This window comes from Caloenas nicobarica, chromosome 19 (assembly GCF_036013445.1).
Source record: "Caloenas nicobarica isolate bCalNic1 chromosome 19, bCalNic1.hap1, whole genome shotgun sequence".
NCBI lineage: Eukaryota > Metazoa > Chordata > Aves > Columbiformes > Columbidae > Caloenas > Caloenas nicobarica.
The window spans coordinates 8,148,471-8,175,299 of NC_088263.1; the positions used below are offsets into that span (position 1 = coordinate 8,148,471).

General features: G+C 52.9%; 2 protein-coding genes across 2 annotated transcripts; one reads left to right on the plus strand and one right to left on the minus strand.

Annotated features, from left to right (window-relative positions):
• Positions 1-183: 183 nt before the first annotated feature.
• On the plus strand, positions 184-6,756 carry CACFD1 (calcium channel flower domain containing 1). Its single transcript, XM_065648754.1, has 5 exons — positions 184-307; positions 5,341-5,413; positions 5,837-5,962; positions 6,100-6,207; positions 6,663-6,756. Exons 1-5 carry the CDS (start codon positions 184-186, stop codon positions 6,754-6,756), a joined length of 525 nt encoding a protein of 174 aa, XP_065504826.1.
• A 5,613-nt stretch (positions 6,757-12,369) lies between these two features.
• Positions 12,370-16,696, minus strand: SLC2A6 (solute carrier family 2 member 6). Its single transcript, XM_065648708.1, has 10 exons — positions 16,596-16,696; positions 15,822-15,984; positions 15,533-15,739; positions 14,907-15,006; positions 14,144-14,355; positions 13,845-13,997; positions 13,401-13,509; positions 12,999-13,172; positions 12,603-12,748; positions 12,370-12,525 (listed from the first exon to the last, which is right to left on the minus strand). The coding sequence occupies exons 1-10, from the start codon at positions 16,694-16,696 to the stop codon at positions 12,370-12,372; spliced, it is 1,521 nt and encodes a 506-aa protein (XP_065504780.1).
• Positions 16,697-26,829: the final 10,133 nt, after the last annotated feature.

Below are 26,829 nucleotides of genomic sequence, written 5' to 3' on the forward strand. Positions count from 1 at the left end.
CTCCGCTGGCATCGCTACTGCAGGCACAGACCCTCCATTGTCAGCCCTGGGGGGGCTGCGGGGGGCCAGGCCCTGCATGGGGGAGCAGCTGCAGGGCTGGGCTTAGGGGGACACGGCGGGGGGTCTAACTTGGGGGGGGTCTCGCGGGGTGCTGCCCCCTGACCCCCCGGGAGCAGGGGGGCCATGAGCTCTCAGGATGAGCAGTTCCCAGCAGCAGCCCCTGAGCCAGCGGCTCCCTCCGCCGATGATGGCATGACCTGGTGGTACAGGTGGCTCTGCAGGATTGCCGGGGTCCTCGGGGGCCTGTGTAAGTATCCCCGTTCCCTTGCAGCCAAAGGGTCCCCCTCGATGCCGCTTGTGCATGCAAAAGCGCGTATCGGGGGTCCTGCCTCTTGTTGGGGTCACGTTTGTGTAGGGGGGATGCGCCACAAAACGCTCATTTGGGTTTATGGGTTTGTGTCTGCTCTAGACATCTGTTCGCTGTGTTTCGGGCAGGTTGAAGAGTCGTGGAGGTGCCTGAAGTCTGGGTGGTTTTAGCTCGCACATGAGGGATGCGCTCCCCAAACTTGCTGAGCTCCGGCACCTGGGAGAAGGGGCGGCACGGGGGGGATCGGCAAATCCTTGACTTCTTTCTTATATCAAGCGCTCGCTGGAAGTGATGGGAGCAGCGGCCGAGCCCCTGGTCCCACGGGAGGGCTGCGGGCAGATAAACCAGACAATGATTTTATTGCAAACGCCAGGTTCGGGGTGCTCAGCGGGGGTCAGGTGCAGGGCTTGAACTGGGGCCAAGGGGTTTGGTTCATCCTATTTGCCTGTCGGGTGTTTCTGTGCTCCTGCAACTTATTTTCTTTGCCGTTCTGAATGCCGGAGCATGTTTCCTGTTACTGATCGCAGAGGGCCTGCCTGTGGGTTTTTTTGTTTGGTTGTTTTTTTTTTTTTTAAGGTGAATAATGGACTCGGTTTGTGTTATGTGTTTTTAAGGGGTTTAGTCTTGGACGCACTGAAGAAGAGAGCCGGCATACGGCAAAGTGCGTTGGCTGCGCAATGAATTACCTGCTGCTGAAAAAAATTTTCCCAGGGAAAGAGTCTTTGCAACTTTGCCAGAAATCAGCCTGTCCTGTAGTGCTGTTTTGCTACATTTTGTGGGGAGATTAATAGCTCTTAAAAGCAGGAGGGACTGTTATGACCGCTTAGTCTGATCTCCTGCAGAGCACAGGATGGAGAATTTCTTCTGCTTCAGGTCCACGACTTCTAGTAAAACACGAGTATTTCTCAGCCAATGCAGTCAGCCCTGATTTATTCCCTCGGCTGTAGCGTTTCGTCTGATCCCCCTCTCCCTGCCCCTTTCCCATGCCTGGCTTTTGCCTCAGGACTTGACTGCACAAGCCCACGGCATTTTTGCAGCCGATTTTGTAGACCGTGGTATCGTTGTTCGGGCTCCTCACAACCCTTTTTGGCTGAGCTGGTGAAACACATGCCGCTCTCGCTGTTTTATGTCTTAGGTGCTGAAATTCCGGAGGTGTGAAAAGACTTGGTAGGGCTGCTCTTACGGGGTAAAACGCCTTGGCCTCGCCATGCTCTGCCTGAGGGCCCCGCGCTTCTGGTCCGGGCAGGTGGCCAGGAGAGCAGCTGGGCCGTGTCTTCAGCGCAGGTCCCAGGCCCGGCTTTAGCATAGCAGCACCTTTGCCACGGGCCAGGAGATGTAGCCGGAGCCTCGATGCTTTTGTTGTGGCTTTGGTCCATGCAGAGCTCAGGAGAACGCGGATGGAGGCTGAAGATGGGTGTTGGGTCACGGTGGTGGCGTTGCCCACCTTGTGCTAGAGCAGCTCATGAGCGGCCTGAAAGCACTGCAAGTCTCCGAAGGCATGTTTTTTCTTTGTCTTCATGTTTCAAAGCAGCTGAATTATATTAGGATCGTTTTCCCAACGTTTTTATTCACAGCTCAGAGAACTCATGACTTGTTTTTAAAGGAAGGCCGAGAGTTGTACGTATTTGGGTGAGTCTGTGAGAAGAAGCTTTTGGAAGAAGAGACAGGCTCTTAACAGGGTCGCCGATGATTTGGGGAATCAGACAGCTTGTTCTGTAGCCCTGACAGTGTCCCTTCACGAGGTTTGTCAGGCAGAAAATGAGGCAGCATGAGACACAACTCCTGTTATGAACAGGGAAACGGGAGACTGTGCAAAGAGGAGCCCTCCAGTGTCCCTTGCCAGTAACACCCTCTTCAAAATGCTCCTCGTTCAGCATCACCTTGTTGAAGGTGGACAGTTTGGAAAAGGGGGGACTAATAACACGGCGAGGCTGGAGTTGGCTTCTATTTTCAGAGCTGGCTATGGAAAAACAGAAATAATCTATAAGGATTTTGAGCAACTGGATTGTGCTCCTGCTACAGGGCTGTGTTATATCTTACAGAAAGAAAAATTCCCTCTAGAAAGGAAGAGAAATTTTGTTAGGGGAGACGAGACTGGCAGACAACGTCTACCACAAGTGAACACCTGCAGCCCATGACTTAGTTCAGCCAGAAAGGTCCAGGGGCCAGAGCAGGAACCAGACAAACACGGTTCGGGATCTGCTTCTGGCTGCTCTGACCTTGGCCAAGTCCCTTCTCTCCCTTGTGTTCCTGTTTGTAAAAGGACGAGGAGAGTCTGTGGCTTTTGTAAAGTGCTCTTGGAGCAAAAATAGGCATGTGTTGAGGAGAGTGACCAGCTGCTTGAAATGAATAGAGCCTTTGTGGGGATGGTGTTCTCCCCCCTGCCATTTTAGCTCCCGGTTATTCGTGCTTCCTCAGGGATTCGGGATGGGACAGCACTCGAACAAATGGCAGAACTGTCCATCTTCCATAGCTTACGTGCCATTGAGCATTATCTACATTTTAAACCAATTGCGAGGCCCCTGCTTTGCAAAAAGAAGTCTCTGGGTTGGCAGCTTTGTCCCCTTTTAGCTACTGAGGCAGCAGCCGATCCTGTCCTGGCAGGACAAGGATGCACCAGGCTGCTTTGCTGTTCCGCAGAGGAGACTGAAGGTCACCGAATTGTTATCTCCGTGGCTGTTGGCAACCACCACCCAGTGCAGTGTTCCTGCAATTATAAACCTTTGACTCCTTTCCCGCTGGCTGGTGCTGGTGCTGACGTGGGGCTGGCTCAGCCCCGGCTTCCTGGGTCATTAGTCCATTGGCAACCGGCGTGGGGCTTGGCTGAGGCTGCTGCCGGGGTTCTGGGTGCTCAAGGGTTGTTTTGGGGTGTTTGAGGACAAAACTAAACCAGAACTCTGACCATACAAACAAACAAAACAAACACCCACCCCCCTCCCCCCCAAACAAACAACCAAAACCAAAACCAAACCAAGCAAACCCAAACAACTGGTTAGAAAGATTAAAAAAAAAAAGAAAAAGAGTAAGGCAAAAAACCTGCTCGGAAAATAACATTCTGCCTCTCTCTGTTCTGTGGTGACCAGTTTTGTAGCTGTGAAGCTCTTGGACCTCTGCTCTCCACCAGGCTGTTCAGCAAGGCAGCGTTGTGCCCCAGCTGTGTTTTGGGGGTACAGATGCAGCTGTTTTTTTTCTGTTCTGTTAATTATGAAGTGCCAGAAAGTCATTTAGTATTATTTTCAGAAGCGTGCTTTCTTGGGAGAGAGCAAGTGTCACAAGCCTGTGGTGCTTCCCCCGAGTTCCGCTTCCATCACATCCAAGGGTTTGTTGGTCACAGAGAGGAATCATTATAGAAACCTCGGTGTTGTGCCCTGCTCTCTGTGCTGCCTGCTGCTCCCAGCAATCCCACTTGCCATCGCTTTTCCAGCTCTTTGCATGTGTGACCGTGAGCAGATTATCCCACCCCAGTGCCTCAGTTTCCCCCTGTGGTGTGGGGACACTGGCACTGGTCCCACTGTGATGGGAGGATGAGAAACATCCTTGGAGCATCAATAGTAACATCTCCTCTGGCATTTCTCCTCTGGTTGATCTTGTTCTTGCAGGATACTCCAAAACATTTTGGGTCCTGTGGCATTGTCCTAGGAGCCTTTAAAAATAATCTTGTTCGGTTGTTTCGTAAAACCAGGGTGTCACTTTTTTGTGGGGTGATCTTAGATCGGTCCTGTCGTAGGCCCGTGGTTCTGTTTCCCAGACCGGTAAATAAGGACAACTATTTTTAAGGGAACTTTGAGGATTCAGCAGTGCGTGCTTAAAAGGAACCTTGCAACCATGTGCCAGGCTTTTGAAGGTCAGGACTGCTCACAGCAGCCCTGCTCAGGGATCCCCTGAACTAAACGCGAGCAGACATCTCAAATGCCTGAACCTGGGCTGGTCTCATTCTCAGAGATGGACTCTGCTGCTCTTCATCATGCCGCTAACCATTCCCAAGACCACCTCTGAGGGCTGTATAATTTCAGCTGGAGTTTTGCAGGGCAGTGTTGTTTATGGCAGACTCAGCCTGTGTCACGCTGCCCTCCCTGTGCTCGGGTTCCAGGTGAGCGTTGGCAGCCGGTCAGTATCGGTGGAGGAAAGGGCCCATATCAAGTGCCGGGAACACTCTGCAAGTTTAATGAGGCAGGAAGGAGGCACACGTTGCCCGGGCTTGGCCGTGGCTGCCTCGTTCCTCTCCTTGTGTTACAGAACCAAGAGTGCTGGAGCTATTTTGGGCTCTGCTTTATCGAGCGTCTGCTTCCATTTGTGTTAGCGAAGACCCAAACTTGGCTCTTTTCTTCCCGTCTCTGGTGCAGAACCAGCACTGTGTGGCTGAGGCTGGGTTCACCTCTGCTTTATTTATTGTTTGCCCGTGTGCCTTGGTGCTGCAAGTCATGTTTTTGCTGAACTTTCCCTGTGCTACTCAGAGACAGGTGCCTGCTGCAACCTCTTTTTTTTCATCCCAGGATGAAGCAGTAGTTCTTTAGCAAATAAAAACCAGGGTGCCACACACGTGACTCCAGGTAAAGGCAAATACTCTGTTTTACCCAAGTCAAATAGTTGCGTGAGCGTCACCCTGAGATACCAAGTGTTTGGAGAAAAAGGATGCCCGCCCGGAGGAGCTGGGAACAAACCACCTCCCCTGCATCCCGAGCTCTTCTTCAGGCCATCACACCTTCCCACCCACCCTCCTGCGCTGGCCTGCACAGGCTGCTCCGCAGTGCCTGGAGGAGCTGGCCCAGGCAAGGGCTCTTCTGGGCAGCCCCTGCTCTGCAAAACAGCCCAAAATACAGGAGAGCAGAATTGTGCTGGTGTGGCTGCAAGGTCCTGTTGCAGGGCAGAGCTGGGAGGAGCAGCCAGACCTGTCCGATGGGCTCTGTCCCCCCTGTCCCCATGGGCACACTGGGTTGGTCTTCATGGTCACTGAAAGCCTCTTTGCCTTCCAGCCTGTGCCTTCGCTGGTCTCTGGAACTGCGTCACCATCAACCCCCTGAACATCGCGGCTGGTGTGTGGATGATGTGAGCAGAGTTTCTTTCCTTTTTTTTCTGTGGGGAAGGAGGTTCAGATAATTAGAAATGACTGAGCAAGGGGCAGTGGGTATGAGTGAAATGCCCATCAGGCTCTGCAGGCAGGAGAACTGCCAGATGTTGCACTGTTTGGCAGGTTGAGATGCTTGTTTTATTCTATTTATATGCTTTCTTATTCTTTCCCTACCCCTTTTTAGGTAAATACTGGGATACCTTATCCAAAATAAGTCTGGGGCACTGGGGTTTGGAAATTGTCAAGGAGAGGGGAGGGAGCACAGTGGGGTCCAGCCCCTCCATTCCCTTCTGCCTGTGTTTGGGCACGGGGAGCAGCTGGTCCCCGGGGTCCGGGGGGCATTGCTGACCCTCGCTCTGGGACACATGGGCAGGATTAACTCTGGTTTGTTCTGTCTGGAGGCTCAACGCCTTTGTCCTGTTCCTGTGCGAAGCCCCTTTTTGCTGCCAGTTCATCGAGTTCGCAAACGCCGTCTCCACGAGGGCGGACAAGCTGCGGCCCTGGCAGAAAGCTGCTTTCTACTGCGGGTGAGGATGCTCCTGGGGTGTGTTGTGGTGGTGAAGCCACCCTAGGAACCATGTTGGGATGCACGTCATGATGGATGAGCATCCCCGCACACCATGGGAAGCAGAATCCGGATTTGAGGGTTGGTTCTCTCTTCCAGGATGGCTGCGTTCCCGGTGATGCTCAGCCTGACGTTGACCACGCTCTTTGGAAACGCCATTGCCTTTGCCACTGGGGTGCTCTATGGCCTGTCGGCGCTTGGCAAAAAGTAAGAGAGACCTGTCTGCTTGTGGAGGTGTGAGGGAGGGGAACGTGGACCTCCAGCCCTCATCCCAATCTTCCTCCCTGAGGCTATGCTTTCCTCTGGTACTAACCATGCATCAAGGTGTAAATGCTGCTGGAGAACGTCTCCCTGCCACCATCTCAAAGCCCTGGGATGGAAGATCCTGGGGTTTGCTGAAGCTCTGAGCTCAATCTAGGCTGCCCCGTTGGTCCCAGCCCTCTTTCTGCAGCCGTTGGATGGATGAGCCCAGCTCTCAGAGCGATGAGCAGCTCTGACGGGACAGGCTGGGCTCGGAGCGGGACAGCAAGTCTCATTTCACTCCTGGCATCCCTCAGTACAGAGTGGCTCTGGCCCCACTTGGGAGAACTCTGTGCCAGGGGCTGCACCCACCGTGGTGGGCACCCAAAGCTCATGTCCCCATGCTGTCCCTTCTCTTGCAGGGGAGATGCCATCTCCTATGCCCGGATCCACCAGCAGCAGAAGCAAATGGATGAAGAGAAGCTCACAGGGGCCCTAGAGGGACAGGCTCTCTGAGGCACGCGAACTCAGGGGAACCTCTGCTGGACACCGAGATGGTGAAGATACAGAAACCCACCCTGCCCTTCCCTCTGCCTGCGCCCCTCTCTCTTATGCCACAATTTCCCTGGACACTGCAGCAACTGGAGATCTCAGGGGCCAGGGCAGGCTGTACCCTCTTCTCACACCAGCAGCCAGACCTCAGTGCGTTGGCCCCTCTCTCCTCCTCATCCCTCAACCAAAAATCGCACAGCCCCCCTATTTTTTATTTTGCTTTTGCAGCAGAGGTGCTGGCCCTTTGCAAGCCTGAATAGGTAGCCTTTTTTTGGAGCGATGCCTGATAAGGAGCCATTTGGGAGATGCTCTCTGCAAGGGGTGAGGAGAGACAGAGGTGATGTGCCAGCCCCTTGTCCATGCCAGTCCCATAGGAGTCAGGGAGCTGATGGCCTCATGCCTGAGGGTAGCCTGCCATTGCACGTTACACGTTTTTGGTAACGCTCTCTGGTGTGGTCCTTCCCAGGTGTAACACAGTAAACCAGGGTTTAGCAATACATGGTGATGCTTAAGCTTGGTCTTCGTCTGTTGAGTATATTTTAATATGGGTCCCATTCAGCCAGGCATTGGAGGCATCGCTGCCCAGGGAAGGACTTCCAGCAAAAAAAAAAACATAGAAAGACCACAACCACCTCTGCAGAGGAGCTCCCAGGGCAGATCCTGACATCTACAAAGCACAGTCCCCTCGTCCTCTGGATACAGCTGCAGGCAGTTACTGCAATTTACTTGAATTATAAGTATTACTTTGTCTTAATAAGGGTACTTTTCTTAAGCTTCACTCTTTTTCTGGGGAAGAAGGGAAACAAGCTTTACTTTACCTCAGCTGAAAAAGGGCACTATTGCTTGAGCCAAGTGAGGTTTTTTTTGCTGGCGTAAGGGTTACTGATGTGCAAGAGCATCCTTCCCTCGTGAGCCCGGGACTCTGCTCTGTTGTCTCTCCCTGCATCTGCTCCTTCTCCCATGACCCATCCCTCCACACAAGGGATCTGCTCTTTGCTTCTGTCTGGTACAGCCTTTGTCTTTGGGCTCATGTTCTTTTTGCATCAGTCCTGAGCTGGTTTTGTATGGGAAGGTGGCAAATCCTTCATCTACAAACACAGAGAAGTCTGCACCATTTCAGTGTGGGTAGCTGGGATGTCTTGCTTCTCTATTCCAGGTTCCATCAGTGGTTTACACATGGTATTTTCTGTTTGCTTTGTATCATGCAGAACAAAACTGCTTGTTAAGTCCCTCTTCTCATCATGGTTTCTTCTGGGGCTTTTAATTTATTTGATTTTTACATTATTGCTTTTTGTTTTGATTAGGAAAAAGGGGAATAATTTATTTCTAGTTATTTAAGTTATTTAATTATTTTATGGGACTCATTTTCTCTGGGTATAGGAGAAAGGAGTGCTCTGTTTCCTGTCCTTCAAAGGATTTCATTGAAGGCATCTCTGAACCCAGGGAGAGCCCTGGCTGCTGTAACTGGGATGATGTAACTGGGATGCTGTAAAATCCTACTTCAGCCTTCAGAATATTTTTCAGACTTGAAAAGTGTGTTGTCTTTTGATGCTTTTGTCTTCTTTTGGGCCACTGGCTTGACAAAATTTGTTTTCCCCCTCTTCTGGGAGAGAGAAGGGAGGAAAACTGGGCTGTAACTGCTGTGTTGGAGATTTGTGCTCACTCGGCAGAGCTCTCACTGCCACCCACATTTCGTGGTCCCATTTGAATTACCGGGGTACCAGAGGGGTTGTGCTGGGTCTGAGAAATGATGCTGGAGGCTGACTGCTGTCTGTCAGAGGGGTCTGTCTGCCAGCTGCTCTGTGACTTCTGAGCAATGTCATGTTGGAAAATATCTGTATAACATCTCCTTTCTCTAGGTACAGCATGTATTTGTATTAGTTGAACAATGCCACTGCGTCCCTGGCAGCGCCCAGGATGGAGCCGCTGCTGGAGGGTGGCCGGGCATGGGGGCAGCCTGTGCATTGCTGCGGTCCCTGCAGACCGAGGGGCTAAGCCGTCAGCTCATGTTATTATTAATAATTGTTGTTTTTTTGGTGGAGTTCAGGGAGGTGTGAGGATTTACACCCGGCAGGAACGCGGCTGGGGTTTATTTGCACACACAGCCCCTTGCAGCTGGACGCTGGGTGGCTGTTTTGTGCTAAACCCCTTTCCCCCTGGCCTCTGAGCCATGACTGCTCTGACACCAGCTTGTCTGGGACACAGAACAGGCATCGCCAGCCCAGATGCAGCTTGTTTCAATAAAGGCTGTGCTGTTTCGGAGCCCCCAGCTCTGGGCTGATCCCTGTTGCTGTGTGCAATACATGGGGCATTGGTGTTCCCTGTGTGTGGGTCCTGCTGGTAACGGGATGCTGCAGGAGGAAAATACCACGATCCCTGGGATAATTCAGTGGTATGAGCCTCTGCCCCGCAGCCAGTGGTGGTCCCGTGCAGCACATTTACCAGCTGCTTAAAGTGCAGAGTCCGGCCCAGCAAACAGGACATCTGCCCTGATTTCAGGGGGGGTTTGGGTAGTTAAGTAGTGTTTAGTAGAGGAATGTTGCAGACTGGTGCACGTAGCTACGAGCATGTCTTTGGTAGTGGCTGCTTTGGTCTGTGAGTAGTTCCACAGAAGCTGTAGGGACAGGAGGCAAAAGGCAAAGACAAGGTGATGCAGTGATGTTTGCAGGCTGAGCTGCACCCGTGGGGAGGAACCAGCAGGACCCTCACTGGCTTCATCTGATTGTCCTGACACTTCAGACCAGCAGCATTCCCCGGGGCTGGCTCAGGCAGATGCTGCTCCAGGTCACCTCATCGGCATGGACAGGTCCGCTCTGCTCCCTTGGCACCACCAGCAGAAGTCGCTTGGTCACCAGCGGTGTTGTCACACTGTGCTTTGTGCCAGTGGGGTCTGGCACTGGGGCCAAGGCAGGCGAACAATCTGCATCAGTGCTGCCACCGTAGCAGGTTGCGAAGCTCAGCTCGGAGCTCAACGCTTCTGCTGAAAATGGGTCCCAGAGACTCTTCTCGAGAGTCTCTTCTGTAAGAGCTGAGCTGGAGCCTTTGGCCACGACGCCTAAAGACACGGGGTCTCTTCAGTCTCCCTGTGCCCACCGCAACAGAGGGCTCCCAGATCCATGATCCAAGAGCACCAGCTCCTACAGATGCACATCTGGAGCGGGAGCTCCTGTGAATTTGGTCTGTCTGTGATGCAGCTGAAACCAAGCCAGATGCTGCCATTGTTGCAGGCATGGCAAAGTGCAGACACAGAGGCTGCAGCACCCGTGGCTTTCAGGAGTTGCTGTGACAGCTAGTGGATGGTCTCACCTCCATGTGGGCAAGAGACTTTTTTTTTTTTTGTGGAGATAGAAAGGACCTCTAGAGTAGTAGCATCATGGTAGTTAATATGCCCATTCACAGTGCATGGCGGTTAGTAATTGTGTTTAGAGGCACCTTCAGGGTGCTCGGAGTTGTGTAAGGATAAATGAAGTTAAAAACCCTGCTCTAGAGATCTTACAGGCTCAACCCAATTCCCACTGATGGCATCCAGGCCGGATGGTTCATCCACAGGGTCTCTGTGGAAGAGGTTCTGCTTGCTAGATCTTGGAAAGGCCTCTTGGGAGATGATGGGACAGATGTTTTGTTACATGAGAACTCAAGAGCGGGTGATGCACTCACTACAGTGAGTTGTTGGCAGGTGTGGAAAGACACCTGGGCAGGAGCTGATTTTGTAACACCAGTTGATTCTCTGTGTGTGCAGTGAATAAGAAGACCATTCTACCTCTGGAAAGAGCCACTGTGATTTCTCTGACTCTAAATGTTGTAGCAAAAACCCTCAGACTTTCTATATTGAAGAGGTCACTCAGAAAATACTTCTCCAATGAGGTTCTCACAGGACCTGAAGAGTCCAACCTCATTTCATATTTGGGCATTTCCTCCTTAGGCTGAGCCCTGGGAAGCTCAATCCGTCTTTTTCATTTTTTCCTCAGGAAAAAACATGCACTGTCTTCAGGGAAGGGTTTCACTGAAGTGAAGACATCAAGACCTGCTCTATAGCCATGTGAGAAAGAGAACGCTTTAGCACAGGGCTGCCAGAGATCCTGATCTTCAGAAGGTCAGTGGAAACCAGAGGCTCTCGAGACCTCTCGTAATCAGGCCATGCTTAGAAACAGTCATATTCCAGCCAGGGCTGAACATCTCTCTGGAAATAGGTCTCCGCTGCCAAGGTTAGGTCTAATACTGTATTTTCTCTGTGGTTTTGATTTTGGCCAATCTCTCTTCCTCTGTCCCAGGCTGCTTTAAATTAGTCCTCTGATAAAGCACATCTTCTCTTAGGTGATTTCTCTCATCTCCTGCAGAGGATCTAAATAGGAGCTAGCATATCTTGAGATCTGGATCAAATATGCTATGTCACCCCATGCTTCCTTGTCCCAGCAGGTTGAATCTTCCAGACCTCGAGGTGCCAAGTGCATTTCAGGAGGTTGGACAAATGCTTGGACAAATCATCTCCCAGCTCAGCCTTTGTTGTGCTGCCCTTTTGGGATGAGTTAGGTTGGATGTGATACTCAGTAAGGCCATTCATTCCTCGCAGCCATAACCACCTCCTGCAGCTGTGTTTTACCTAGGGTTAGGCTCTAAAAAAAAAATTTAAAAAAGAGTCCTTAATCTTGCAGGACACACAGCAAAGGGGTAAGAGCAATTTGCTACCAACTATGCAGTTGAAATCTCAAAGTGCTGGAGGTGGGGGCTCCACACGCAGCAGTGACGGAGGCACAACCACTCTCCTCTTTGTGTCCCGCCCCAGGACAAAGTATTGTTAGTACCCACCATGTCTTTCCTGCAGGGAATCACTTGCACTACAGCTGAATGTTTCTCTGTTCCTGTTCTTTGTTTTGTCCTGGATTTTCTTTGTGAACTGTATTTGGTCTTGTTCATTAGGCTTCTAGTGTAATGTGTGTTTTTAAAACAATAAAATGTGGCAGCTTTTTATACAAAATATCTGGCTCTGCCTCTTTTAAAGCCCTTAAGTACAGGAAACTCACCTGGGAAGCTGCAGGCTGCTGTGGTCCCCTTGTCACCCTCCTGGTCTCCCTCTCCCATCCCACCCACCTGCAGCTCTCTTCTCTGCAAATCAAGGCAACACCTTGCAGTTGGAGGCAAAACTGTTTTATACTTGCAACTACATGATGAACTTTTGCCAAAAATGGTTACAGCTGTTGACTCTGTTCCAGCCACATCCTGGGGCTCTTGGGCTGCCTTGGTGGCTGCTGAGCAGAGGATGTTCATGGTGTCTTGTCCACAGCCACATGTTCTGTTTTCCAGCATGTCTTCATCTCCAGCCTGGCACTGGTTACCTGGTCCCTTACCTCAGGTTGGCTTTTTGCCCAGAGAGCAGCAGGCAGTGTTGAATGATGGGGAGAGAAAGTCAAGTTCCAGCTGGCAACTTCTACATCCAAAGTAAGGTGATCATTGCTGCCCGTTCCTCTCCCCTTGCCTTCGCAGGTTGCTCCAGCCTCCATCTCCAGCAGCACAACCATTTTCTTTCTTGCCCTTGAGCACATGAACTGGTGGCCCAGCACAGCTGGCAGTTGGCCGCTCCTACCTCATGAATGACCTCCGGCCAGTCCTGAAGAAGGCCTCAATCTGTTCCAAGGACCTGCCTTTGGTTTCTGGAACACAGCAGCCTGTGAATAAGATATTCCCAGTGCAGATGATGGCAAAAAAAAAGAAGGGCACCTCGAGGCCAAAGGCTTCCTAGAAAGCGGGACAGAAAGCAGACATGAGCTGGTGCAGAGAGGGGCTGCCAGACCCCCTCCCAGGGCAGTACCCACCACGACGCGAAGGAAGAACTGGGTGAGGGTGAAGGCTGTCAGCCAGCTCACGACGACACAGAGGCCTGAGGCCACCCCACGGGCTTTCAGAGGGAGGATCTCGGACATCAGCAACCAAGTGATGGGGCCCCAGCCCATGGCGTAACCTGCAAATGAGGAGGGGTGAGGTGGGGCCCTTGAGGCTTCAGAGCTCACTGGAGAGTGCAGAAGAGCCCCATGCAATCTTCCCCTGCTCCTCCATCAGTCATTATTCCCCCCAATTCATGTTCTGTCAGTCCTCAAAGTGACTTCAGATGCCATCTTTCTTGGTCTTCCAGGGACATTTCCTTGCCATTCAATTCCAAGCCCAAATCTCCTTGCTTCATATCACCCTGGGCTCTCGCTCTCTGCACCTACCCATGATGAAGAACATGGTTGCCAGGAGGGGGATGAGGGTGATGTAGTTGGTCGGCTCAGCAGGAAGGTTGGCAGAGTTCACCAGGGTCTTGTTGGCAATGGTGCCGTTCTGAGAAACTGGCATGAAGTGGATATAGAGCCCCATGGTCAGGTTGGAGGCCAACATGACACCAGCTGTGGAGAGATGCAACAGCACAATGGGATCGGTAGGTAAGTGATCCCCTCTGTGCCAAGAGCTGAGCACCTGGGAACACCTCTGGTCAGGAGCTGAGCCACCACCAAGGGAAAGAGACCCCCCTCCCTGCCCGAGTCCTGCATGGCTGAAGTTTCCACTCCTGTATGTTTGTGGAGCTCCTGGAAATCCTTAAGTACTTCCCTTGCACAACAGTGGGAGAGGCGTACCTGATACAAAAAGAAGAATCTTCCTCCCAGCTTTATCCATCGACACAGCAGCGATTGCCACCGAGAACAGACGTACCAAGCCAACGAGAGCTGCATCGTACTCTGGTTTCTGCAAAGGCAAAAGCAGTGGGAGATGGGAGAACCAGGGAAAGGGGAGGTTCCTACATGTGTTGCCTTGACTCTGACGGATGACTTTGCCCAAGCTTTCCTCTTCTAGAAAGAGACCAGAGAAGAAAACCCTTCAGCTCAGAAGAGGAGAGCAGAGAGACAGTGGGGCCAGTCCTGCTCCCCCTCCTCATGCAGCCTTTTGCAGGGCAGGTGCTTGGCAATTGCTGCCAACCAGGTGTTTTTAAAAAGGCTTCAGAAGTTGGAGTCTTAGAGCTGCAGAGAACTTGAAGCATCAGGCAGCCACCACAGAAGATGGAGCAGAGCCCCAGGGCTCACCAGGATGACAAATGTTTTCTTGAATATCGACTGCAGGTAGACGAGGACGCAGGTGACACCAGAGAGCTGCTGCAGGAACCTCATCCCCACTGCAATCAGGATGGGCTTGTAAATGAAGGGGTCCTTGATCTCTGCACAGGAAACCCGCTGGCTCTGGAGGGAACAAAGCCAGAAAGCTGAGATGTTACCACCTCTGGGCACCCAGAAGATGGCTCAGGAGTTGCCCAAAGCAGGCTGGATTCTACACTTTTCACACTACATCTCCCTTGTGCTGGAGGTGAGCCCCGTCCCATCCTCACCTGCTTCCTCACGCTGTCCTTGATCTGCTCATACTCCTGGGCATAGTCTGTGTCTTTGCCCCGCAGCCAGCACAGTGACCCCAGGGCCTCATCATCCTTCCCCTGGGAGAGCAGGAACCGGGGCGAGTTGGGCATGAAGCAGAGCAGGACGATCATGGTGAGTACGGGCACCTCCCCTGCGACCGCCAGCCAGCGCCAGTCCAGGACCAGCCCTGCAGAGCAGCACGGTTAGGAGGGGACTCCTGGCCTTGCCTCCACGGGAGCACCCCAGCAGCAGAGATTTCATAAAGCCAAGGCAGGAAAAAAAATTTCAAAAAACTAGAGAATGATTTGCCTTGGTTTTCTCCCAGCACAGAAGCATTTTCAGCTGTGGTACAATACGGGGAAATTCCAGCAAACTCCCCCAAATCTTAGAGGATCCCAGCAGGATCCTGCAGCAGCCAGGGCATATGCTGGCAGGAGAGACGTGATGCACATGAAGGTCATCACATTCTGCCCTTCAGCCCTGGTGAAACCTCGGCAGGACCCAAGTCTGTGGGTACGGTGATGGCTACGGGTCCATGCAGGTTGTGTATTTATCTCTCTGAGCACACGCACAATGTAATCCTGTCCAGCCCCGCTTTGAACACCCGTGGTGGTGGTTGTGAGCTGGTTGTGAGGAGAAGGAATCTATCAACTTGCTGAGAAAGTTATTTAAAAATAAACTCCCCTTCCCCAAGGTCTTGCCAAGGGTTTCCTGCCCTCCGAACCCTGAGATACTTGCCCAGCGCGTACAGGATGAGGGAGCCCAGCACTGCCATGATCTGAGGACAAGCGCCCAGCGTGCCTCTGACCCCAGGGTGGGAGATCTCCGAGATGTAGACCTGGAGTGGGACAACACGCGCTTAACAGAGCTGCAATATTCTGCAGCCAGGGGAAACGCAAACTGCCAGGAAACTGCCCTCTCGGTGGAAACCTAGTGGGGCCCGTGGCATGAGCTGGTCTTGGCAGGAGGAGAGGACAACCTTGCAGGTACTGCTGCTTCCCTCCCACACTCCAGCGTGGGAGGAGTGCTCCAGGGCATGCTCAGACTCTTGTTACTGGAAAGACCCAGGGTTACTCAATTCTTGCCTTCCGCTTTGCACGCAATGTGAGGTTGGTGTTCGGTAAACACAGGAGGAAATAACTGCTGGGAGGAACAGGGCAGGGATCGAGGACCTGCCTTCCCTTTTCTGCAGGCAACAAAATCCAACACAGTGAGGGCAGCTCAGGCTGGCTATGCTTAGTACATCCTCCCCATCGCCAGCCCTGGATCTCTCCTGATTTCTCCAAAAAGCAGCAGGATGCCCCCGGCTCAGCTATGCCACCACTCGGCCTCCTGCCATTCCAATCCCTCCCACGCCACGTTACCGGGATGGAGGCAGACGTCACGCCACCTGCGTAGCCCGTCAGCACACGGCCCAGCAGCAGCATCCCGAAGCCCTGGGCGCTGGCCATCAGCGCGTATCCCACGGCGGAGGGCAGCGCCGAGAACATGATGCTCAGCTTACGGCCCAGGCGGTCGTTGAGGAGCATGGCGCTGAGCCCCCCCGCCGCCGCTCCCAGCGTGAACACCGACTGCGGGGACACACGGAGAGGGGCCTCAGTGGGTCTGGGCTCTTTGCATCCACCTCCCAGCAGGGATGACCCCGCTCCTTACCCCAAACCAGGATGCCGTGTGCTGGTCCAGCCTCAGTGCAGGGCTGGGGTGAGCCTCCAGGGCAGGGATGACAGGTGAGGGGTAAACCAGGGCAAAGCCAAAACTGAAGTTCCCCAGGACAGCGGCAAACACGGCCAGATAGAGCCGCTTGTTGTGGAGGCTCCTGAGGGAGGGACGGAGAGAGAATGATGTGCTGGGTGTCCTTATCACACCCGGCAGAACCTTTAACTCCGTCTTGCAGCTTCCTCCAGCCTTCAACGAGGCTCTCGTGACACCCGCGAAGGGTTTTTCCCAGGGAACAGCCCTGCACAGCCACAGGCTGGTCAGGTTTCTCTGAGCGGAGCAGCAGCTGCTCCTGCCTTGTCATGGGGGGCGAGACCCCGTCCCCCCAGGTACTGCTGATGCTTTCCTCTGTGCCGGGCTGTTTTCAGCAGGTTCAACGAACCGAGAAAAGCAGAAGCTGGAGCTGGGTGGCAGCACGAACCCAGAGGGCAGCTGATTTACCTCAGTGGAGTGGGGAGGGGGTTTCTATCAAGACCCCCAGCAGGACCCTGTGCCCCCACAAGAGTCAGGCGCCCAAACACACACACAAGCACCTGTAGCTCTCCCAGGTGGGCTCACCCAGCACTGCACACCCTGGGCAGGATGAGACCCCATCTCAAGGCAACTCAGGAACCACAGCGGCATGAAGCAGCTCTCCCCCCAGCTCCCCCAGCCCAGTGCTCTCAGGATGGGGGGCACAGCCCAGCCCCATGTCCCCAGCCCAGTCTGTACCGCAGATACTCCTTGTCAAGCCTCTTGCCGGCGCTCTCGGGGAAGGTCCGATACGAGGAGCTCATCTTCCTGATGAGGGGCTCTCTCACGCTGGGCTCCATGGTGGTGCCGCGGCCGGTGCCCGTGGCCGTGCAGGTACCGCTTTGCTTGGGGCTGGATGCTCGGGGCTGCCTCGGGGAGGAAGAAGCAGCTGAAAGCGAAAGGGGAGAGGCTGCCTGGCGTTGCCTAATCAGAGAAATCTGTGCCTCGTGGGCTCATGCCTGGCCGGCCTCTGGGGAGGAAACTGGGGGGGCCGGAAATCCAGCAGGCAAAGAGGCATGGGGAAATGATGGTGCCCCGCAGCCTTCGCCCAGTGCCTGCTCAGACCCCACCGACACAAAAACCCACCACTGACAGCGGCACTTACAGGGACAATGCTCACAGAACCCTTTCCATCAGCAGAAATGTCCCTTTGCAAAGGCCACGTCTCTTCTCTCGAGGAACTGCTACCAGTTAGACTGGCCCAACGCTGCTGCTTTTTACAAGGGTAAATCGCATTTGTGTGAGCCCCCGCAGCCACCCTGGGGATGGGCTTTCCGTGTAGATCAGAGCTGAGGAAGAGGAACGAGAGGAAATGAGAGGGAGGTGAACATGGAGGGGGCACGGGGAGCAGGTGAGGGGGATGAGGAGCGCTGATGAGGATGGAAGAGGGGGAGACAGCATCTATACTGCCTTGGGTGCAGCTGCCCATGGGTGCTTTTGCCCCCACACCCTGATCCCCCAACCCGCAGGGCTCAGCGGGCGGCGCTGGGGCATATGCAGGTCTGCGGGAGCTGCAAGTTCTAAACTCACCCTGTAGGAAAGGGGTGGGGACACTCCTGGCTTTGCACTTGGATTTAATTAGCAAAAGACGTCTTTCCCTAAACCACTGTAGCGCTCCTCTTGTTTTCAGCATTCACCTTAGTCCCTGGTCCTTTTGGAACAACCTGGATAGTTTCTGCACCCCCAAGCCTGCGTGGGAGCCCCAGTGCTGCTTCAGTGTTAGCCAGGACCTGCTACGCTCTTTCCTCTGTACAGTCTGGTTCCCCTTTTGCAACCACCAAGTGCCGCATTTAGTGTCTGATCGATGCTGGGGATTTACAGCTGACTCAGGCACTTGGGGCTGTGATTTCTCTGTAACAAGAAAGGTCATGGAGCGAGGGGATGTTGGGGTGGCAGGCCAGCTCATCTGAAAACTTTCCAGTGCTGTGTTGGTCTGAGCAAGGATGTTACAAAAGTCTCCAGTGGACCTGGACCTCATGCCTGCACCCTGGGCATCCCCTCCCCAGCAAACACCATTGGCCACCTCCTTCACATGCATTTTGCTGTGTGTATCTGGGCTAGCAGTGCCTGTTTGCTCTCATGGTGGCAATACTTTGTGCAGGATGATGGCCCTGCATGAAGCATCACTGCAGACCAAGGAAAATCTGCAAGTGACTGGCCTTCAGGAATTTCCACTGCATGAACTTGCGGCATCCTTCCTCTTCAAATTCCCAAAGACCAGTCACTGAGAAAGATATTCTTTATCTGCTCTGCCCCTCCCAGGTCTCATCTTTTTCCCCAAATCAGGTATACTGAGTGTCTGCAATGCAATATTTGCCATGTTCCACCCCGAAGCAGCTGCCTTTTACCCTTACAAGTTAAAAAAAGGGCCAAAAAGCAGTATGCTGGTAGTGGAGGGCTGTGGGGTGATGCTGGTGGGGCTGTTCCAGGTGAAAAGTGGCTGCAGGTGCTGAGCATGATGGTGTTCACTGGGGAACGTGGCTGCAATGTGGCTGAGGCTGCTGCAAGGTAAGGGCTTTTCTCTTTTTCTTTCTTCATCCTTGTTTTTGCTATAAATATCTCTAGCAAGGAGAAATCTGTGGGCTTGTTGGTTAGTTATCTCTGGCTGTTTCCATTGTGGAGCTGCTTGGCTGCTGTGTGGGGTTTTTTTGTTTGGTTGGTTTTTTTGTGTTTTTTGGGACTGTGGTAGGGCTGAGCATGCTGCCCGGTGCAGGGTCATGCCAGGTCTGCGCTTGTGCTTCTTGGAGAGATTTGTGTGGTGGGTTGTGGGTCCCTGCCAAGAGCGATATTGCTTAATGTAAAGGAGTGAAACCTGCATCGTGTGTCTGTGATGTGCTTGGGGTTAGGGGTGGGTGGAAAAAACGCTTCTGTGCATGTTGACAGGGCTATTGCTTTGTTGTCTGTGCATCCTTCAAACGTTCACATCTCTTGAAGATGAGGCCTGGGAGCTTTGTGTTTGCAGAAGTGAAAACTGAAGCAGGGAGATGATGTGTCCTGATGGAGTGTGGGGAATCGGTGCTGGGTGCTGACACAGCTCTGCAGTCTGATGGCTTGGGTGGGAGAAGACAACCGGAGCAGACTACTGTGAAATAGCCGTCTGCATGCAGCAATAGCTCTTCCTAATTCGTCTCCCTCCATTCAGTTGTTTTTGGAGATTGATGTGTCCTCTCGTGCTTCTAGCTACAAAGCAGCTATTGACTTAAGAGTTATTAAGCCTATAAATGTGCATTAGCTGCTTTTTCTGTGTTTATGTGATAATTTAATTACCAAGGGGTTTTTCCTAAATAACCCTGTTTGCGAGAGGCTTTGGGGAGGCAGAAGGGTGATGCAGCGAAGGCTGCGTTTCCCAGGTTGGCAGCGGTGTTAGGATGGGGCTGGGGCTTGTGCTTCTAGAGAGGTTTGTGTGCTGGGCTGTGGGTCCCTGCTGGGGGCTGGGACGCCGCTTTGGGCTGGGGCAGCTCTTTGGCATGTGGCTGCTGCACACACTTGTCACAGACCTCGTGGAAGGACATAGAACCTGTCCTAAACCTGAAGCCACTTGGCCATGGGACAGAGAGGAGTGCTCAACCCAGCCTCCCCTCCCTGATACCTGGGGGGAAAAAGCATATTGGAGAGGAGCCGTGAGCTGGAGCAGTCGGATCTCCCCAAAACGTGAAGGGTTTATCCAGTTTCTGTGCACATTTCTCAGCTGCTTCAAACAGCATATTCCTTTGTGTCTTGACAAAGCTCTAAGCACCTGTAACGCCGGGGAGTGCAGGGGAGCTGGTGCTGGGCTGGGGGAGCCGGGGCTGAGCCCCCGGGCAGGTGGGTCCTTGTACAGGGGGACGGTGTCCCCTGGGGGTAGGGGGGTTGTCAGGCGGTGTAAGGGGTCCCCGCTTTTGGTGAGCACCACATCCTTGCTCTGCACTCCATGGTTTCTTTCTAAAATTGCAGTCTTGATAAGGAATAAAGCAACCTACACACCATCGTTGTGACACGTTGACCTGAGGACCCTCCTGACTTGCTCTAGGTCCTACCAAAACACACGAGGGGTATGTAAGGTGAAAGAAGACTCTGATTCAGTGGTGGGCTGTGCTTGGCCATCGGCACAGGGAAGCAGCTCCTGATCCGCTCCCCAACTCTGTGACAACTAACGGGGCTCCAGGCCCTTGAGGGTGAACCAGGGCGGAACGAGGCGCCTGTTTTGGGAAAGCAGCGAACCAACCCATGGCCGATTAAAGGGCAATCTGGTTTTGCTGAGAGCTGTTGGCTGCCTCGGCCGGAGTGATGCATTGCTCCGGCTCAACAGGACCTTCCTCCCCCTCTGACAGCTGTGCAATAGATCATGAACACATGCAAAAAAATAAACTGCATCAAAGCCACTTGGCAACTTAACTAACCGAATACATAAATTAATTTCTATTCCTCTTGTAAGGGAGAAATCAGTCACTTCTCATGGCTATCCGTCTCTATCGCTCATCTGGCTGCATCCTTTCATAAATCTTCCCTGTAAGTCTGAACTGGTGATTGCTGGGTCAGGCTGTAATAACGCTCAGTGCCTGAGCTCAGGGGCAGCCCTGGGGCTGCTTTGCCCTGGGCTGGGGCAGGGCTGCTTCTCTCTGCATTGCCCGCATCCCGTAAGGCTGTAGCGGAGCTGCTGTTTCACAGCAGGGTGTCGCTCTGTGGGTGATTTTGGGGGGCGCGTGGTCCTCACCAGGGAGCCATCAGGGCAGTGTGGAGGTGCAATGGTGAACTGTCTCCTTGCAAAACGTGCGGGGAGTCTGAGCACAGGAGGCAGATACGGCTGCTTGCCCCCGCAGCTTTCCAAGACCCCTTGGCTTTGCAAAACGGTGTCTTGCACCCAAAATCGTGCCTTGCACCCCTGGCTCCAGACAGCCATTGGTGCCTGGAGCCCAGGTTGGCTTTTCCAACTAGGCAGACAGGAGTCAGCTCTCCCCTGCTGTATCCCTCATCCCACTCCCCCCTTGCAGAAAAAAATCACCACCTTTTCAGGCTGCCATCTGTTTATTTTGCTGGCCTCAGAACTTGCTGAAATGTCTTTCGATGGATGAAGCAACGCAGAGTAGAAGAACAGAGCCTGGCAGGCTGCATGGTGAGTGGAAAATAGTTTTGTGGGACTTGCTGGAGTTTGAAGCCCCGATGATGGATGTGCATGCGAGGGATGGTAATGGCTTTCTAAGTATCAAAACACAGAGCAAAAGAATAACTCTACCTAATAGACTGAGAAATGTATGTCGGACAGGATCTGCTCCGCTCTGACATGGGCGAGAGCAGCGGCGCTGAATGATGAAGTGCTGCGGGGCTTGGGAGCAGAGACTTATATCGGTTTAATGTATTGGAAAAAATGGTACGGCTCGTTTTGGAAAAAAAAAAAAATACTATGAAAGTGTTGGAAAAGGCTGCATCTTGCCTCAAAATGAGTCTCGAGGAGACCCATTGTGTTTGCAGTGATCTGTTCGAGGGGCTTTCAGCCGCCTGTGGCTCTGACACCCAGGCAGGGGTCCCTGTGCCTCCTGGCTCCCCTCTCGCTGCCTCCCCCCTCTGCTCCTGGTGTCCAGAACTACTGACAAAAGTGATAGTTTTATGTGGAAATTTTGTGGGGATAAATATTTGCCTGTCAGCAGCGCTAGGTTAGAGCATGATTTCTCATGTGCCATTTGGAAATGACATTTCCAAACAAAATTAGAATTTCCCATTGAGGGCTTTTTTGTTGTTTTTAAGTTGGAAAAGGGTTGAATTTGGGGGGTTTCCTGGTTGCTATGCAAGTGAAAGACTTGTTCATCCCCCACGCTAACAGCGAGGGATTTTGGTGTCCTGTTTCCGACCTGGCTAACCCAGAAGCTGGGATGAGCTGGAAGGTCTGTGTGTGATCTTCAGCTGGGTGTGGGATTTACCAAAAGCAGGATCCTTTTTTTTTCCTGCTTGTGGGGCATTTTTTCAGGTCACATGAAATCTTGCAGCCCACAGCTTCTAGTGTCTGCAGGTACAAGTGAAACTGAGGTGGTGGATAAAAAGGGGACGTGGGGCAAATCACAGCTTCCCAGACACTCGCATGCAATGTGGTGGCTTTGTCCCTCACTCCATCTCCTGCTGCACATTTTGGGTGGCCACTGGCTCCAGCTGGGGGCTGTGAGCAGAGTCAGACAGTGTAGGACCATGATATACCAGAGCCTGAATTTCCCCAGGGCTATGGCTGCTTCGAGGAGAGCTGCTTGGAGCTGGTCCCCATGGTCCTTGCACTCATTTGCTTCTGGCCTTGCTTGGGTGATTTGGTTGATCTTTGCTCAGGGACATCCGTGCAGTGACACTGCAGGAAAGCAGGAGCTGAGCATCCCCAAGGATGTTGTGCTTTTGGACAGGTCACCCTGGGAAACAGGTCGAGTTTTCCGCTAAATCCAGCTCCGGGCAGGATGAGCTGGGATGTGGCTGCAGCCCCGGTGGCTTTTGGTGCCCTGGTACCGAGCCGGGAGGGGACATGGGTGCTGTGAAGCAGCAGCACTTGTTGCTCGTGGGGATGGGGAAAAACACGGCGAGCACAGGGCTGCACCTCAGTGACTGTGGCAGCATGCTAAAGCTGAGCCTTGCTAGGCTGTGGGGCTGTTGCTGGGTCAGGCTTTAGGGGCTGGATGTTATCCCTGTTGGGGGCTCACAGCTCAGGCGACCTGCAGTCTTGGGAGGACAGTTCTGCCATAGCCCTGTAGCCACAGGGGCTAAAACTAGAATTTAAAGCACAAGCACAGGAAAGTTTCCTTTCTGAAATATCCTGTATATCCAGAGCCATGTGAAGGCAGCAACAAGGTTTTTGACACCCTGTGGTGGTTGAGAGGTGGCGAGATAAATAAAACAACTATCAAGAAGAACTTTTTAAGAATTTTTAGGGGTTTTTTTGTTTTAGTGTAAGCTGCTGAGACAGGCTTTGAGGTGCTGCCTGTTGTGGTGGCACAACTTGGGTTTTTTGGATCCCCTCTTGCTGACCCATGGGCATTTCTACTGTGTATTTGCAGTGAAGTTGCTTTTCTCTGATGGCAATGAGTAGATTTCTTTATGCCTTGGGACACAAATCTTTCCCCAAATTCCTGAGAGCTGCTGCCTGCTCCTTCCTTGGCTGTATGCATTTTTTTCCTGTTTAATATACTTTTTAAATTTTTTTTTTTTTTAAAGGGCAAAACAAAACATATCATTTCCTTGATTTAATGTGAGCCAATTATGGCTCACAGGCTGTTAACTTCATCACTGCTCCTTCCAAGAAAGACCTTGGTAAAATAAACCACCCCGCCGGCGGAGCGGAGCAGAGCTGGCAGCCGCGCCGCTGCGCCGGGACCTGCCCTTGGGCTCCGCGTGCGACCGGCAAAGCCTCGGCTCAAGCCACCGCATTTCATCCCCCTCCTCCAGCTGGAAAAAAAAAAAAAAAAAAAAAAAAAGGAGAAGGAAAAAAAAAAAAAAAGAAAAAAAAGAAAAAGGCTAAAACGGCTCTGTCACACACACACATGCCCACTAAAATATCCAACCACTTGTTGTACATCTGCTGACGGATACCAACTGGAAAGGAGATTAGGGCTCAGACTCCCGCGCTGGGCTGTCTGCCCTCCTAATGAGGAACAGATTGGAGCCCTTGCCGGCGCTGAGCGCGGCACGCTGCCTCCCGCGCCCGGCAAATGGCAAAATCAGGAGGGCTGGGGCGGTCGGCGGATACCAGGGTACGGGCCAGGGTTATTATACTGTGCCAGCAGCCAGGCAGAGCCAGGGCCAGGGCTTGGATAGGTGCTGTGAGGGGTGCTGGGGGTCTGTTATGGGGTGCAGGGTCTGTAATGGGGTGTCGTTGGGTCCATAATGGGGTGCTGGGGGTCTGCAGTAGTGTGCTGGGGATTGGGGGGCACCTGAGTTGATGAATGTTTGCAGGAAGGGCTGGCACAGGGTACCAGGGATGCTCTGTGGGATGCTGTGCTCAGCCCTTGCCTCTGTGCTGTCCTGCCCATCATCCCCAAATCATAGAATCATAGAACAGTTTGGGTTGAAGGGACGTTCCCAGCTCCCCCAGTGCCCCCCCTGCCATGAGCAGGGACATCTGCACCAGCTCAGGTTGCTCAGAGCCCCGTCCAGCCCGGCCTGGGATGTCTCCAGGGATGGTTCATCCACCACCTCTCTGGGCAACTGGGGCCAGTGTTTCACCACCCTCAGTATAAAAAAATTTCTTCCTCAAGTTCCACCACAGTGACTTGGACATTGGGAGGTAGGATCTGACCCCTCCGACCTGGGCACCCCCGGCTTGGGGACCTGGAGCTGGCTGGTGTCCACCCACAGTGAAATCCCCCACGGGATGCATCACCTCTTGCGTGGCATTTTCCAACCCGTTTGCCTTAGGAAGAAAGATGCTGGTGGCATTTAAAAGCCCCTTGGGGCCGTCCCCAGGAGCAGGGTGCAGGTCTCCTGCTCTCCCCCAGCCACAGCCGTTGTCCTGGGGTTTTGCATGCTGGCTCTCGCACCAGGACCTGCAGACCCCACGCGTGTTGTGTTGCTGGCTCCTAAATCGCTCTGTCCCTTGGCCGGGGGCCAGCACAGGAACGTTAATGTTTTTCTGCAGCTAATTCGGGGCTGTGGGCAGACCCGGTGCTGACTTCTCCCTCCCCACCAATGGTGCTTGTTTTATTTTATGTTTCTTTTCAGCAGCAGTTGAATTGGAAAATTAAGATGTGCTGGGACTTAATCCCAAATAAAAATGCCAGTGTGTTCCCTGTGGGGCCCTTGGTTTAACCTCTGAGGTGGGAAACGCTGTGCTGGTTGTGCAGCTCGGCTGTGGGGACACTGTCCCTGTCCCCATCCCTGGGCTGGGCAGAGGGAAACCCGGCTGTTTCCCTTTGGCAAAGCGCTTTCCACCAATGGTGGGGTGGAATTGCTCATAAAAGGTTTGTCTCGCTGGGAATTTGGGGCTTGCAGCCTGGGAGGTGTCCTCGCTGAGGAGGACAATGCTCTCTCGGGTCCCGTGGGACTTTCCCACTGTGCCTCGTCTGCTGAGACCTTGTCATCGCCAGCTGCCTGTGGGACAAGGGATGGGGACAGGGCCGTGTCCCCCTGGCGCTGTGACACTCTGACAGGCAGGTTGGCATCTGGATGCCATCAGCCACTGGCAGAGAGGAGCAGGGTTGCCCCAGTGGGCTATGAAAAAGCAAAGATGAGCTGGGATTCTCATGAAAGGGGAAAGAGGAGGCAGCTGCATCCTTGAAGCAGGAGAATAAGGAGCTTTTTATAAGCTCATTTTTGCAGGCACCTCTTAACCCATTTATCCTGCCGAGAGAAAATCTCGTGGATGAAATTGGAGTGAAAGCAGGGACCTGAAAGCACATTTCTGCTCCACTGGCGATCTGTTAGCGGGATAATCTTGTTACAGCCACCTGTTAGTCCTGGGGTGAATCTTGAGTGTTCCCGGGCAGATATTAATTTATTTTATTGGCATAACAGCACTCTGCCCCGTGATCCTGGGGTGTTCCCCAACACCCCAGCCCTCAGTTGCTTTCCCATTTGAGGTCATTGCAAGTGGCACTAAATATTTTCAATTGCTCTTAAATGAAATTAACTTTGAGGTTTTGAAGATCAAAATGCACCAGTTGGACCAGGATTTTATTCAGGGACCTTTGGGCTGAGCTTTACATGCACTAAAAAGAAACAAACCAAACTTTACACATCTCCATGGCCTTGAGTGTCTCTGAATTTTGTGAAAATCAGTGGCTGGATAGAGGTGAAAAAAATGCAATAATGTCCCTGCCACAGGGGAAAACTCTTATATCCGGACTTGTGCCCATGCTGGGAACTTCAGCTTCAGCTTCTCTCACTTCCCACCAGCTTTGCTGCAGCTCCTCTGGGTCTTCTTTATATTGTAGTTTTAAACCCCATGTGGCGTGTCCCCCCTGAACCCCTGAACTCTCCCTCACCCGCCTGCAGCCCCCACGGCAGGTGGGACCAGCCCCGACCCCTCCCTCCCAAAATTCATTTCCCTTGGGAAAGCCTCCGAAGCTGGTTACACATCTCGCTGCCCCCCGGGGATCGAACAGGAGAGCCAGACCTTGCAGGAGGATGAGATGGGATAATTTGGGAGTAGGAGGAGCAGGGTTTGTACAGGAGAGCAATGGGAGGTGCCGCCCCTGCTCAGTCCCCATCTCATCCTGGGGTTCTCCCGGCTTTGGGGTGTCCCGAGCCCCTGGGACTCTGCCCGTGTCTGGAGGAGCTCATGTGAAACCCATTAAAAGCGTTAAGGAAAGGGAGCACGACGGTTGGGAATAATTTTGTTTGGGTTTCTAAAACGTGCGCATGAAAACACTGTGTGGTTTTCTGACAAATTTGAAACAGCTCTACTCAATTCGCTCCAGTGCTGCTACTGTTGATCTAGCAGACTGTAAAGCATTTATTGGAGTTGCTTGAGGCGAACTTAAGCATCTGTGGAATAACAAGTCCAGGAAGTAATTGCATCCACAAGGAAAATATTTTTATGTATAATTCAGTGACCCATTTTATAAACATTGCGGTTCCACCTTGGACTTTTTTTTTTTCTTTTTTTTTTCCTTTTTTTTTTTTCATCTCCAGCCTTCCCTATCCAAGCGTCTGAGGTTAGCGAAATATGTGGGGCTGTGCTTGGTGGCTCCGTGTTCGGTAAGACACGGTGCTGGGAGGAAAGCCCCGGCACAGGGGGGGAACTGGGGGGTCTGGCTCTGGAGGTGGCACCACGGTGCGGGGGATGCAGACTCTGGGTGCTCCGGGGAAGCGGAGGGACAGTGTGGATTGCTCCCGCCGAGCTTGGCAAAAGCAGAGGAATTGTTTCGGGGCAAGGGCTTTTCTTTCTTCCTTTGCAAACCAGCTTTACGAGAAGATGAGTCACTCCCAGCCTGGGTGGCATCGTGCTGGGTGCGGGGCGGCAGAGCTGGGGGGGCTCTCGCTGTTGGGA